We start from the raw sequence: 14,183 nt of genomic DNA on the forward strand, positions 1-14,183 counted from the left end.
TCTCTACATTATATATTGAAATATAAAAATTGCCTAGCCGTCGATGCATGGTGATATATACTGTTTAAATTTAAAAATCTATCGATAAAAGATAAAGAAATATTTTATCAAGAAATATCAAATAGGTATTTAGTATTTACAGTATTTTATTGAATGGAATTATTTGTCTTTGTTAATTTGACAAGAGTTAGTTTTGGATTTACGGGATGGAGAATATAGCTATTATTTATTGTAAGTATTTGTTGTTAGTTTAGATGTTGATAAGTACGATATTATAAGATTTTTTATTATCGAAATTAAAAAAATGGTATAACTATGAATGTAATCAAATAGTTATATATATGAAAATAGTTTTAGAATTTTATTATAATATTAAACCAATATTAAAAGAATAAAGTTATTTTATATTTTAATTTTAAAAAATTGATGTTTTTTTCAAAATTCAATTTTACAAAAAAAATAGATGGAGGACGTGGTAAGGATTTATGAAAATATACAATGATATTTCGTAGAAATAAAATTTTAAATAAGATGTTTTTAAAAAAAACAAACAAAACAAAACAAAGTAAGCTCACCCCAATTTTTTTAAAAAAAATATATAATATCAATATATATGTCAAAAAAACTTAATATTTTGACGGGAATATTTGTTGTTTGAAAAAAAAAAATTACCAAATTCATAAGCGTGCCTTTGATTGGAAAAGCGAACGGAGGAAAATAATTTTTTTAAAAATATCTTTAAAAAATTATAAAATTTGTTTTAAAAAACATTTTTTAAGTGTTTTTTAGAAGCTGTTAAAATTTTTGGTTGTTTTGTTTCTACTTCTACTTCTACTTCTATATCCAAACTCATTTCATATAACTTCAACCAAACAACTTCTTAATGGTTATACTTTCACCTCAAGTTTTCAAGGTTATAAAATATGACTATATTTATGAGTATAAATAGGGCATTGTATTTGTGGTGTGAAAAATATTAAACCAAAACTATAACAAAATGGGCTGCACTCGAGGAATCAGGGTTTCAACTCTCAACACACATCATGTGAAGGTTTGGTTTTGCCTCATTCTCATCGACTTAATAAAATGTTCTATCTTGGTTTTCATAAATGTATATATACATGTGTGTGTATTTGTACTGTTTTATCTTTGCTAAATTCGTGAAGTTACTTGTGAAATGTGCTAGATGTTAAGTTGTCTTTCATCATTTATCGGAATGCACTTTGATGAGTGTTGAGACGAAACAACCACACGTCATTCCCAAACTTTGTACATTTTTTCGAGTTTTTGTTTTCTAAGTAAATCATAGTTGCCAAAGTCGTAGCTTAATTGCAACTGGATGAAAAAAGAAAGATATGATGAACCCTAACGTCCAGTTGATAAATGAAAGATGACAATGGTTTCAATATTTGATATCTCGTGTTTCATATTTAAAAAATTGATTTTATTTTTATTTTTTGAAATTTTTATTTATTGCATTTTATTTTCATAGACTGTGTGTCTTGCTTTCGCCCGAATGTCATAATGTGTCTTGCGTTTTTAGTTACGATGAGTAAAATCATAAAAGGTATATTATATTCAAAATATTTTATTTTGTGACGTCCATAGAACGGTTTTGGTCCAAGAAAGATGATTAAAAAAAATTTGTTTAAAAGGAACATTTAACTAAATAATCTAAATAACTTTTGTTTGAGCATAAATTTGAATAGTTTAACTTTTGTGAGATGGTCTCATGAATATTCATGAAACAGGTTGATCTGATTCATATATGAAGTGAAAAATAATATTTTTGACAACAAAAATTATATTTTAATAATCGATCAAGCAAGATATTTGTCTCATGAAATTAACTCATTAAATAGTTTACAAGAGTTTTTGTGAATTTGAAAATATAACATTCTAAATTTTTCACCTTTGTTTATTCTCTGTTTTTCCTGTGTATCTGAAGTTTATTTTGCAAAAAAAATTTGAAAATAGGTCACAATTCAAAACAGATGCTCGATCAAGGTTATTTTTCAAAATATCACATATTAAAATGGTGTTTCTCAATCCAAAGCATGTTAGACTTGCTCAAATTATTGACTTTGACCAAAGGGAATTAGATTTTTCATTTAGAAGTTAAACATGTAAATAAAACTTTCTAACATTTTCGCTACAAATTCTTTTAGTTTGGTGGCTAGAAATTAAAATCTGCTTGAGGATTTAAAAATATTAGCATGTTTTTCTTTCTTTTCTGGAAAAAAAAACCATGTAATCTTTGGAGTTTAGAAAGTGGATCACGATAACGAACTTAAGATTTCGTCTCAAATTTAAGATCTTGGTGTTAGAAAACAACACAATTTTTTAGAGTGAATTTTAACGAACTCAATACTTCATTTCAAATTTTTTGAACAAATATGTTTTTTTTTTTTAAAAAAAAACAACACATTTTTTTAGAGTGGATTTTAACGAACTCAATACTTCATTTCAAATTTTTTGAACAAATATGTTTTTTTTTCTTTAGTTAAGGGAGTGGATTGTAACGAACACAAAACTTATATCTCAAATTTAAGATGGTAGTGTTAGATTAGCTATCAGTAGGGAAAAAAATTTCATGTTTGAGTTTCATCATTAAGATATTTTATTATTATCGATTGGCTATGAAAATTGAATGTTCTTTGGCCATTATTTAAAAATATATATATATTAATTAACTAATTATTCGGTTCCTCGTTGAAATTAACTGTAAAATACCTAAAAGGGGCTGAAAACTCTTATTTAATTACCTGAAATGAACACAACATGTTTTAACGCAACGCCCTCAAAAAATGTTAATTTGTTGTAAGGACTAATTATGATTTTAATTTTAAAATAAAATAAATAAATTAGACATAATCTCTACTATCTCTACTATATTATAATAGTTGAGACTTCTAGAAAAACCGCTTATGTGTTGACATCATCTTTTGTTTTCATTTTTGTCCCTCCACTTTTTTTGTTATCCATAATTACATTTCATACCCACAACCCCACTTAAAACTTCTCACTCACTCTACTTTTCACATGAAACAAAAACTCATCTTTTAACACACGTAAAGCGTGTGCTTTTTTCTCTATTATATTATTATATATATAAACTCGTCCATCCTGATAATGGTCAGTATGCGGAGGTATTCTACAAGAAATTGAGGCGATTAACGCAAGATATTTCTTTAGTCAATTCTGCACCCTACATTTTATCTAGAAAATATTTTTTATTCCGATATTAGTATTATTTTGGTATTTTTACCAATACAGTGTTGTTTATGTCTTTCCTCATAATCAATGATGATTATGGTTAGAAATCATTATACATATTTTTAATTCCTTTAGTTTTTGAGATTTCGTTTGGATATATATTTTAAAAATATTTTTAGTATTTTTAGTGAAAAAAACTTAAAATATGTTTGGATAAATTTTTTGTAAATTTTTTTTTAAAAGTGTTCTCCAATTATAATTTTTGAAGAACACCTGAGAGATATTTTTAGTAGGCGTGGGATCGGGTTGGGACCCGTCTCGTAATCCCCTTACCCGATTCCCGTCCCGATAAGAATTGAGATATTCTTTTTCTTCCGATCTCGCACCCGAGAAGTGTCGGGACGCGAATTTTCGGGATCCCGTCGGGTCGGGAGAGGATAATCCCGAACAATATTTTTTAAAAAATAATTTCTATGAAAATATTTTTTTAAAAAAAAAAATTATGTAGAAACTCAAATACATTAAAATTTCTTTGTATATATATTAAAAACTAAAACATCTTCTTAATACATTATAAATAAACTAAAATAATTACTTGATTAATACAATAAAAACATATAATTATTCATAATAATAAATAAAATAAAATAAAAATTTATAACTCAATATTAATATTAAAAAAGATAAATATAAATATAAAAAAAATTATATGATAGATAATTATAAAAAATTAATATTAAAACAGAAAATTATAAAAAAATTCTATTTTTTTAATGAAAAAATATTTTTAAAAAATATTATTAATATATTCGAGTCGGGTCGGGAATCTCGTCGGATAGAGTTGCCTATCCCGATCCCGATCTCGAAATTGATCGGGTCGGAAAAAGTTCGGGACGAAAACGAGTTGAGAATCGGAAAGGGTCGAAAATTTTATGAATTTTGTCAGCCCTAGTTTTTATAATGAAACTATGAAAGACAAATATAAACAAAATTATTTTTGAAATGTTAAAATGTTTTTTATAAAATATTTCTTCAAACACGTATTTATTTTTAAAATATTTTATTAAAAAAATTAAAAAAATACTTTTATAAAAATATTTCATAAGTATATGTCCAAACGAAACATAAATATTTTATTTTTCAAGTAACATCCTAATAAAAAGGATATTGAATAACGCGTTCAAGATTTATATGTATTTCATGTTATTGTTGTATTTCATCATTATATAGATAAGTTCACCAAACAACCCTCATTGGCTATTTCTTTCGCTTCTACTTAGTTCTACAAGTTAAATAAAGAATGTTTAGTTATAGTTTGTGTAACATTGACTTTCATTATTTAATATACATCATTGTATTGTATAGCTTTATAGTTTATTCGACCAATATTGCATTATTGTGCTTGTTTTGTGACTCCAAAAAGATCACAAACTAAAATTTTTAATATTATTGTAAATCGAGCTCGAGCTTCTACGTGGTGGTTTTGGATTCACTGCTTGCACAATGATGGTCTTTGGCACGTGTCACAAAAATAGATACAAAATATTTTTGCGAGATAACAGTTAAAGAAATATTTGATTATTTTGCTTAGAATCAGTTCAATCACCTTTTTTTCTTGGTTATTTTCTAAAAAGAAAATGCAAAACAAATAAACTATAATCAAAAACGAATTTTATTTGATCGTCTTAGAATAACGATGTGTATAAACTTTAGAGACTAAATCGACACGTGAACAAAGTGAGAGAGACGAACTGCCATTGAATCCAAAGATATCATTTACTTTACTCCAGCTTTAGAAAAATCTACTTTTTGCAAGCTCTCGTTGTTTCTTTTAGGGATAACAATCTATAAGTTTGTTCGTTTTGTGTTTTGGTCTCATAAATATATAATTTTGAGTTTTGATTCTATAAGTTAGGTTATGTTTTGGTTTTTAGTCTGTTTCTTTTGAGTGCTGTGGCGTCGGACACATCTTCAAATTTTTCAGTGTCATGTAAACATTTCAGCTGACACATCATCATTTTCAGATGCTACATAAACCCTCCATGAAGAAAACCAAAAACCAAAACATACTTAACTTATAGGACCAAAACTCAAAATTGAATACTTACAAGACCAAAACACAAAATAAACAAACATACGGAACTATTTTGACTATATTCCCTTTCTTTTTTTGGCTTCACCAAATAAATAAACTACAAATTCTCATTTCCACATCTTCTTTTTCCACGTTACTATAATACTAGTCGCATGCACACACGCAATGCGTGTGTTGTTAAAACACGAATATTTATTATTATTTCGGTTGTTGTTATATTTTTATTTCTAATAAATTTAAATTAAAATTAAAATGGATGTACGAAAAATGGAAAAAATCATGTGCGCATAGTGTTTGAAATAGAGATAAATAATTTTTTTTTTCGATTATTTGGTGGTGCTCTTTTTTAATAATACAATATATATAATATAATATTCTCACGTCTAAAAAAATATAATATTATATAATAATTGTTTTTGAGAAAAATATTATATAATAGTTTTTTTTTGAAATAAAATATTATATAATAGTTATTCTTCTATATAGCTGTAAAATTTATTGCAGAGGAAGACATTGCTTCCCGCGTTTACCATTCGAAGATTTATGAATTAACTCATGCGTGCAAGCTATTTCTTCATTATTTCATCCACAACTTTTTTTCTTTTTCTTTTATTTTGTGGGCTATTTAATCGATCCTTTCTTCTTCAATCTGTTCTTCATCCTCAATCAACTTCAATCTCTATCCGCCGCTTCACATTTCCCAGAATATTGATATTAATTCTTTATGTGTGTGAATATAATATTACTTCCCCTTCTATCTCTTTCCAATTAAATACCCACCAGGTTATCCGACATAAAATTATTGTTTTTGCCATTATTGGGTTAATAATATCTGTGATGGGTTTGGTTTGAACTTTGAAGACTATAGATTCAAGTCATTTTCTTGCTGGCTCGACGAGAAATCCATGAGGTATTGGTATTTCTTCGAGTTTTAAATTTTTTTTAGTGTTTGTATTTATGGGTTTTTCTTTAATTTTCATGTGGAGTTTGTGGAAAGTGGAAAACTTGTGTTCAAGTTCGATTATGACTCTTATTTATGGAGCTGATTTGCTCTTGGAAATTGGCTTTGGCCCTTTTAAGTGTTTGAATGAATGCGTAAGCTGATTGGTTTTTATATTTTGAGTTTGTTGATTGGATATCGCTGCCTTAGAATTATAGGAGTCCTGCAGAATTGTGATTCAGAGGATTGACCAAAGAAATTTGAGCATATTTGCTTATGCTTCGAGTATTTTTGGAAATTGCATTTTTGTAATATATTTGACAATATAATATAATGTCATAGGATATGATTTGGTAATATAATTATTTTGGAAGCGGTGAAAAGTTGAATATGTATACAAAAGTAAGTGTGAAGCGGGATGTAAAAGTGGCTTGGAAAATGCGTTTTGTGGAAATATTTGTGCAATAATGTGAGTATGTTTGTTTGTGTTTTCGGGAAATAAATACTTTTTTCTTGGTTTTTTGTGTAGCTTTTAATTTGATCTGATAGTATCTTTGAAGCAACAACTGTTGCTTTAGTATGTGTGAAGCAACGTGCAAAATCGGGAAATCGGATGTTGTTTTGATGTTTTGTTTTTCAGAGCTATTGAAAATTTGGGGCACGATGGGAAGCCATATGAGCAAGAAAGCTACTGAGGGTTCAGGTGCGAATCCAATCGACACTCTTCAATTCTCAACTGAGCTGAACTCCTATGTGGCAGCCTGTCGGGTCGATGCGGAGTTACAGTCATTTGATGCCACACTCCAAATGCGTACCAACAATGTCATCACTTCCCTTGCCAGCGGGGTTGAAGTTCGGGCTTTGTCCTTTGATTCACTCCGGGAAGTCACCGAATGCCTTCTGGAGATGAATCAAGAAGTGGTGAAAGTGATACTTGACTGCAAGAAAGATATTTGGAACAATCAAGAATTGTTCGAAATTGTTGAGGACTACTTTGAGAACAGCCTCAAGACTATGGACTTCTATGCGGTGTTGGAGAAATGCTTGAAACGAGCCCAAGACAACCAGTTGCTGCTTCTCGTTGCGATTCAGCAGTTTCACGAAGAAGAAGGAGAAGATGGGGTGGAAGGGAAGGGGAAGTATGCAAAAACCTTGAAGGAGTTGAGGGCGTTTCGGGAGGCAGGGGATCCGTTTACCGAGGAGTTTTTTCAAAGCTTTCATGCTGTGCATAAGCAGCAAATGGTAATGCTGGAGAGATTGCAGATTAAGAAGGGCAAGTTGGACAAGAAGTTAAAGTCCATACAGACTTGGAGGAAGATATCTAGCATAATCTTTGCTACAACTTTCGCTGCTGTGCTGATTTGCTCGGTTGTGGCTGCCGCCATAGCAGCACCACCTGTTGCAGCCGCATTGGCGGCTGCAACCTCCATCCCTATCGGCTCCATGGGTAAGTGGATCGATTCACTTCTCAAGAACTTTGAAAATGCAGTGAAGGGACAGAAGGAGATCATCAACAGTATGACTGTGGGAACTTATGTGACCATCAAAGATTTGGACTCTATCCATGTTTTGATTGATAAGTTGGAGCTTCAGATCGAATCCCTTTTGGAAAACGCTGATTTCGCGATTGATGAAGAGGCGGTAAGATTTGGAGTCGAAGAAATCAAGAAGAAAACGGATTCTTTCACAAAGAATGCTGAGGAATTGGGAATGCAAGCTGATAACTTCTGTCGCGATATTCGCAAGGCAAGAACTGTTATTCTGCAGAGAATCATCAAACACCCTAACCATTAAAACTTCGTGCTGATATATATATATGCTTTAGATACTACAATGTTTCGTGTCCGAACGAGGATGAACATGACAGGCATGGTGGAGGTAGCTAGATTGTTGACTTCGTGCGACAATTAGTAATCGAGCTGTTGATCTTTTTCCTAGTTTTATGACAGAGAACATTAGGTAGTGTTGATTTTAGTTTTTTTTTTTCCGGTGATCTTGTTGAAGTATTTTATTGGACTTAATAGTACTATTTGAATGGTCTGTTAGATGTAATGCTGGTGGATTCCTCATTCCTGTTCTTGGTGATGTGAATTGTGATTTGCTTAGCCAGGAATTTTATCATTATTATTTGAAAGCATAGAATGACTATCATGGTATCCAAACTATATTTTTTATTCGATGATAATTCACAAAATAATTTTTTTAACCTTTAAAATAATGTGAAACACTAAAATTGAGAAATATTTGTTCAATCACCAAGTCCCGGAATAAAGAGGACCCTTGATTGGTCTAAATAAAAGATGGAGGAATTCCAACTTACCCTGAAGGTAGTGAATTACAATATCAATCGGCTAAACAAATAAAATTTTAAAGTTTATATGGATCGTTTATAAATATAAAATTTTATTTAATAAACTTATTTTATCGATCAAATTTATTGAAAATGTCATCATCTGTATATCAAGTATTTAGTAAAAATGCTACTTCAAAAAAAATAAAAATAAAATGTATTTAGTAAAAATGCACTGTGATTTGGGAAGAATGTTGACAAAGGCAAACACAAGAATAGTAGGTCTAGTTTCACAGATCTATATATGTGTGATGGATAGATCCAACATATATTTATTTATAAATAAAAGTAATTTTTTATATACAAAATAATATTTTTTCATGAGTCGGATAAAATCTATTTATAATACCATCTCATAAGAATTTTTGTGTACATAAATTTTGAAGTCGGTTGGAGTAGCTTTTCCATTGGAGTTCAGTGGGAGTATAATATAATTTTACCCCAATACCGTATCATTTTGATTACATCATAAAGTAAATTAAATAATTAACCAAAAAAAACACAAAATTGAAAGAATTGATAAAACAAATGTAAGAACACACATTCTCATCCAAGCAACATGGTTTGGACACATATATATTAGAAGATAGAAATCTTGTTTCATATAATTTCAATTCATCACAGGAAGAAAAAAACTCAAAGCCGGAAAATAGGCGTAGGCCGAAAATTAAAAAATGTAGCAGAAGCCATATAAGCACAGACTAAAGAAACATAAATTCTAAACCAGATGGAAAAAAAGGTGAAAAATGTGCATGTCCCAGTCAAGATCATTACAAATATGAAGTTCACAACACACTTCATTTGAGAGAGGTCTTGCTCTGATCCTTCGCGAGGGAAATGCCCCTTCCTGTAAAAATCAGACAACATTTTATCTTTGAGGCTAAACGTATTCGTCAGCCACGAAGATACCTCAATCTCAGATGTTGGGATCTTGCCAAGGGAAACACGATTAACATGGATGTGAACTTCTGAGGGGTCGACTCCAAAGATATTATCAAAGAAAGATGGGCAACGGTGCCGGTACCCTATAGTTATGTCGTAAACTGCAAATACCAAAAGAGAGTGGGGGGAGTAAAGAGAATATTATTTACAAGACAAGTTGAGAAGACACAGAACCAAAGCAACGTAGTGGCCATAAAATTAACTTCACCATTTTCTTTTGAATACACCATAGAGCATAAAGTATATAGGTCGAAGGGTTGTTATGATTCCACGTCAGCACCATAAGAATTCGTTGAGTGATTAGTAAGTTGGAAGGCTCTGTCTCCAATCAGGCTAGTTTATTGGGTTTAACCTCATCTTTTTATAGCCTCGTGTCAGTGCCCTACTTAGAATTAACACAACGGAAGATGCAACACACATTTTTATTTCAGGCTGGATTCAAGTGTACTTGTCAAATGCTGATAAGTGAATGCCGTATAGAGTGGGCTGTCATAGGTGTTGTTCTTCCAAAGGATGGACAATGTTATGATCCCATCAATTCCACATAATTTTAAGAGGTGACCAGTAGTTTGAAAGACTCTTCCACCTGCGAGGCCTGTCTTTTGGACTCTCAGACTATGTTTTATAATAAGTTTTTGAAAATGGGTTTGAAACCAAATCCCTCCTTACCAGTGATTTCAGAAAATTTGAAATCACAGAGTTTCAAATTCTTGGCTTTCCATGAACGTTCCTTTTTCAGTCTTGTACATGACAAAGATAATTGAAATTGCACTCCATACCACAATATGTGTAGAAGGATAAAATTTGACTGTGCAAGTCTGAAGTCTTTATATAGTTTTTCCATTCCTATTTTCTCTACATCTCACTATCTCAGTCTTCTTATTCCTTTCAATAGCAACCAGGTGGAGCATTCAGGAAAGAAGATATAACAAATTTCGCATTCGACATTCCATTGATCAAGTTTGAACACAATTCACGTTCATCAAGCCATTACAAGGTTAGAAGAAAAGACTTATTCATCAAATAATTTGTCAACACATTCTTAGCTACCAGATAGTGAATCAAATAAGGTGGTATTAACTCAATAATAGTGGTGTAAAAGCAGAAATGCTTCTTGAGGAAGAAGTAAAGAGAGAACCTGCATCCAACGATTCCCTTAAATTCTCTAAACAAGCATAAAAGCCTTTCGTCTTTGGAAGCAGGACATTTTTCAGGATAGGCAGCCCATTTTCAGAAGCATACTTTTGACTTCTCAGGCATTTCTGTTCTCTGGACATTTGAAGCAGAAATAAGATAAGAAAAAAAGGCTAAATATAAACACATCATATAGAAGTTCCAATTATATAACTTCTTTAAGTATGCAATATGCAATACGTAAAAATCTTGGAAAAAGAATAGGATGAGGGTATACCAAAAATTGTAGCCAGTAATTACGGCATAATCAACCATTTTAGGTAGTATAACAGCTCAAAAATCGCATCTTAATCGACGTGCCAGTTGCCACAGAGACAACCGCACTAAGTGGCAGTTACAAATCCATCTAAATATCAACATCAAAAAGTGCCACTTTCTTATTTGCAAGCAATACCTTAAGGTAGCATGAAAAAAAACATTTATGTTAAGAGATGGAGGCAATAGAGAAAATACGTGAAATCCGTGCCCTCTGGGAAAACAGCAAGCCAAAGAAGATCACGAGGATCTTTGAATTTCGAAAGCATCTGGTGCACAGTTGATGCATCAACATCCCATTTCCTCTCCACGGGAATAAACTCCATAATATAAAATACCCAACCAAACACAGGTAGTTTCATCAAACTACTCTTGAGAATATACTTAATGTAACCTTGACATCCCTTCCGCAATGCAAGATCCCACAAATACATCCAGTCCACCTCGGTTCTATGGTTCGCGATGAGCAATACACGTTCCTTCGCCGGAACTTGGTCGCCAGAGAATACAACTTTAGTCTTGTTTATTTTCTCGAAAAAGAAAGGCCATAGAGCAATCCAGCTCCCGAAGAAGAATGCTGATGCTTTTCTACTGTAACTTACACTGAAAAATCTCAAGATAACGGCTGTCCAAAAACCACCGAAAACTAATAACACAAAGGCCGTCAAGACAAGCACCAATAAACAAATAATGCCACGTATTACTCGAAATGCCGTCAGCGGGTAGTGCCTCTGGCCTTCTATCAATCCCACAACCGAGTCAGAGTCCATCGGCTACAAAATCAGTAAGTGCAACCAGAATTTTCTTACGAATTCACAAGATGAAAAGATCAATCACTCTATTTCGGAAGGCAATTCGCAACTCAATTTCAGTAAAAAGGAACAAAATAAGCAATCTGGTGAAAATATGAAACTTTCAACTAGCTACAGAAAAACAGAACAAAAAATAAACCACAAAACGTCGAAAAGTTGCACTCTTTAACAAAGCACAAACAATTTCACATATCAATTGACGAGGGACAAATTTTATGATCGAATCCTCACATTTTAGTCAGAAACACACAAAAACAAAAAAAAACATAAGTACGATAAGTTTTCATCATCAGCAGCATATACCATGAGCTTCATAATCGATCTACCCGTAGTACATAAATCAAACAATCTACAAAAACCCTCGAGCCCACAAAATACATAAAAATTGAAGGAAATTGAGCTAAAATGTAGATTAAACTGAATCATGCAAATTCCAAAATCTTCAAGAAGAGAAACACGAAGAGCAGCACAAGCAAAGCATAGAGCAGTGGGAATACTTCCGAAATGTGTAAGATTTAAGAATTAAAGAATAATCAAATGAACTTTACCTTGGATACACTGAAAAGATTCACACTTTTTGTTTTCTTTGATTTGATTAATGTATTTTTAATGTGAAACGAAGATTCTGGTGGAATTTCAAGGTGCAACGAGGAACCGGACTTTGCGGAATATCTGGGAAACAAATAATTTAGGAGTTGAAAATTCCACTCATAGTATTACTCGAATCATTGTTCTGTTCTTGTTACTTTTTATTTACGTGTACTTATCTACAACATTATTTTGTTTCAAGAAAGAGAGTTTAGTACATTTTTTTTTTTTAAAAAAAAAAAGGAAGAGAGTTTAGTTTTATATAAAAAATAATAATAAGAAAGAGAGTTTAGTGAAAAGTAATAATATTTTTTCATAAATCACGTATGAATAGAATATTTATCTTATAAAATTAACTGATGAGACAGTATTATAAAATTTTTTGTGGTTGTTATCATCTCTATTTTTTTCTTTTTTACTTCTAATTTATTCGTAATAAAAAATAATTATTATTTTTATAATTATAAAAATTTAACCATATTTTATTATTTTATTGTCTTTCTAATATATATGATTTTAATTACAGTTTTCTCTAATTCAGTGTAAGATGTTTAAACTTTTAAATCATCACATATATTTTTAGAATTATTTTTTTGTTGATGTCGCAACCATTATCTTTCGTTGTACACACCGATTAAACCCTAAAAATAAAAAAATAGTTTGTATATCACGCTAATCAGATAAATTGCACCAAACAATCCTATACGACACACCGGTTAAATACATTTTCACTGAAATATACTTGTTTTCTATAATAAAACAGGAGATATGAAATAAAATGTAAAAGCTGATCAAAGAAATTAATCTAGTATATAAGTAACTTCTTTTTAATGAAACTTTATTGTATACTATATATACACACACACTCATCACGTGTGTGCAAATAATCATGAACATACCAACGAAGAAACCTAATTACTTCAATGGAATAGATTATGGCATAGATTAGATTAATTAATTCTGGATTGCCTTGAATTTTAGTTTACATACATAATTTGTTTTGGGTTGGGTGGAATTAATTCTGGATTGCCTTGAATTTTATTTTATTATTTCTGGATTGCCTTGATTTTTTTTACATGCATAAATTTTTTTCAGAAATTAGCTTGTTTGGGTGGGAATTTTTTTTTAAAAAAGTGTCGTTTTCAAAACTTAAATATGATATTTCAAAAGTGTCATTTTCATTTCTTTTTCTTTGAAGCACGTTTTACGTATGAGTATGACGAGGGTTTACAGATACATAACCAATTTTTATTTTATAATTTATGAAAATACAAAATACTTTTAATTAATTGCAATTAATACTTGTTAAAAAAATTTAAATATTGCACATGACGCGTAATTAAGGATATCACAGTCAATTTTATGATCTTCTTAGAAATTAATTTTGTTATAAGACTGAGCTTTTATCCAACCCTAGCAATAAAAAATATTATTTTTTACCTCAAATAATTCCATATGTATATGGATTGAGTTGATTTTTTTAACAGATATAGATCTGTAAACTTGTCTCTTGGGAGACCTACTCGATAAATATTATAATAAAATTTGTAACGTATGTAAATATATTATGGCTAAGAACTTTTGTTGAATTATTTGGCATGTTTATCTTCTTTTCGATGACAACGCTTTTTTCATGGAAGAGATTTTTTTAAAAAAAAATTATGGCGGTGGATATCGTTTTTGTTCATCCATTTCGCGTGATGAGCAAAGGATTTTTAAAACAACGATGCCATTTTTTTTTATAATCATTATTATATTACCGATCGAACGTATAAAATTGCAATGTTTTCC

The 14,183-nt window shown here is 30.6% G+C and overlaps 2 protein-coding genes across 3 annotated transcripts; one reads left to right on the forward strand and one right to left on the reverse strand.

Annotated features, from left to right (window-relative positions):
- Positions 1 to 5,825: 5,825 nt before the first annotated feature.
- On the forward strand, positions 5,826 to 8,314 carry LOC140864673 (UPF0496 protein At4g34320-like). 2 transcript variants are annotated; one of them, XM_073268968.1, is made up of 2 exons: positions 5,826 to 6,221; positions 6,892 to 8,314. In XM_073268968.1, exon 2 carries the CDS (start codon positions 6,915 to 6,917, stop codon positions 8,043 to 8,045), a length of 1,131 nt encoding a protein of 376 aa, XP_073125069.1. In that variant the 5' UTR covers positions 5,826 to 6,221; positions 6,892 to 6,914; the 3' UTR covers positions 8,046 to 8,314. The 2 variants fall into 2 exon arrangements, with proteins under 2 accessions (XP_073125069.1, XP_073125068.1); XM_073268967.1 differs by lacking the exon at positions 5,826 to 6,221 and adding an exon at positions 6,229 to 6,406.
- An 862-nt stretch (positions 8,315 to 9,176) lies between these two features.
- LOC140864234 (probable 1-acyl-sn-glycerol-3-phosphate acyltransferase 5) lies at positions 9,177 to 12,511 on the reverse strand. The gene is made up of 4 exons (XM_073268268.1): positions 12,353 to 12,511; positions 11,191 to 11,765; positions 10,682 to 10,812; positions 9,177 to 9,644 (listed from the first exon to the last, which is right to left on the reverse strand). The coding sequence occupies exons 2-4, from the start codon at positions 11,760 to 11,762 to the stop codon at positions 9,238 to 9,240; spliced, it is 1,110 nt and encodes a 369-aa protein (XP_073124369.1). The 5' UTR covers positions 11,763 to 11,765; positions 12,353 to 12,511; the 3' UTR covers positions 9,177 to 9,237.
- Between the last annotated feature and the right edge of the window lie 1,672 nt (positions 12,512 to 14,183).

The sequence above is a fragment of the Henckelia pumila genome, chromosome 4, assembly GCF_033568475.1.
Source record: "Henckelia pumila isolate YLH828 chromosome 4, ASM3356847v2, whole genome shotgun sequence".
In the NCBI taxonomy this organism is placed as follows: Eukaryota; Viridiplantae; Streptophyta; class Magnoliopsida; order Lamiales; family Gesneriaceae; genus Henckelia; species Henckelia pumila.

Excerpts from the sequence above, each read along its gene's own strand:
- LOC140864234 (XM_073268268.1), bottom strand. The coding sequence starts at position 11,762 with ATGGACTCTGACTCGGTTGTGGGATTGATAGAAGGCCAGAGGCACTAC. Across the intron at positions 10,813-11,190 it reads CCAGAGGGCACGGATTTCAC|AGAACAGAAATGCCTGAGAA; the intron begins GTATTTTCTCTA and ends TCAAATGTCCAG. Across the intron at positions 9,645-10,681 it reads AAGGGAATCGTTGGATGCAG|TTTACGACATAACTATAGGG; the intron begins GTTCTCTCTTTA and ends TGGTATTTGCAG.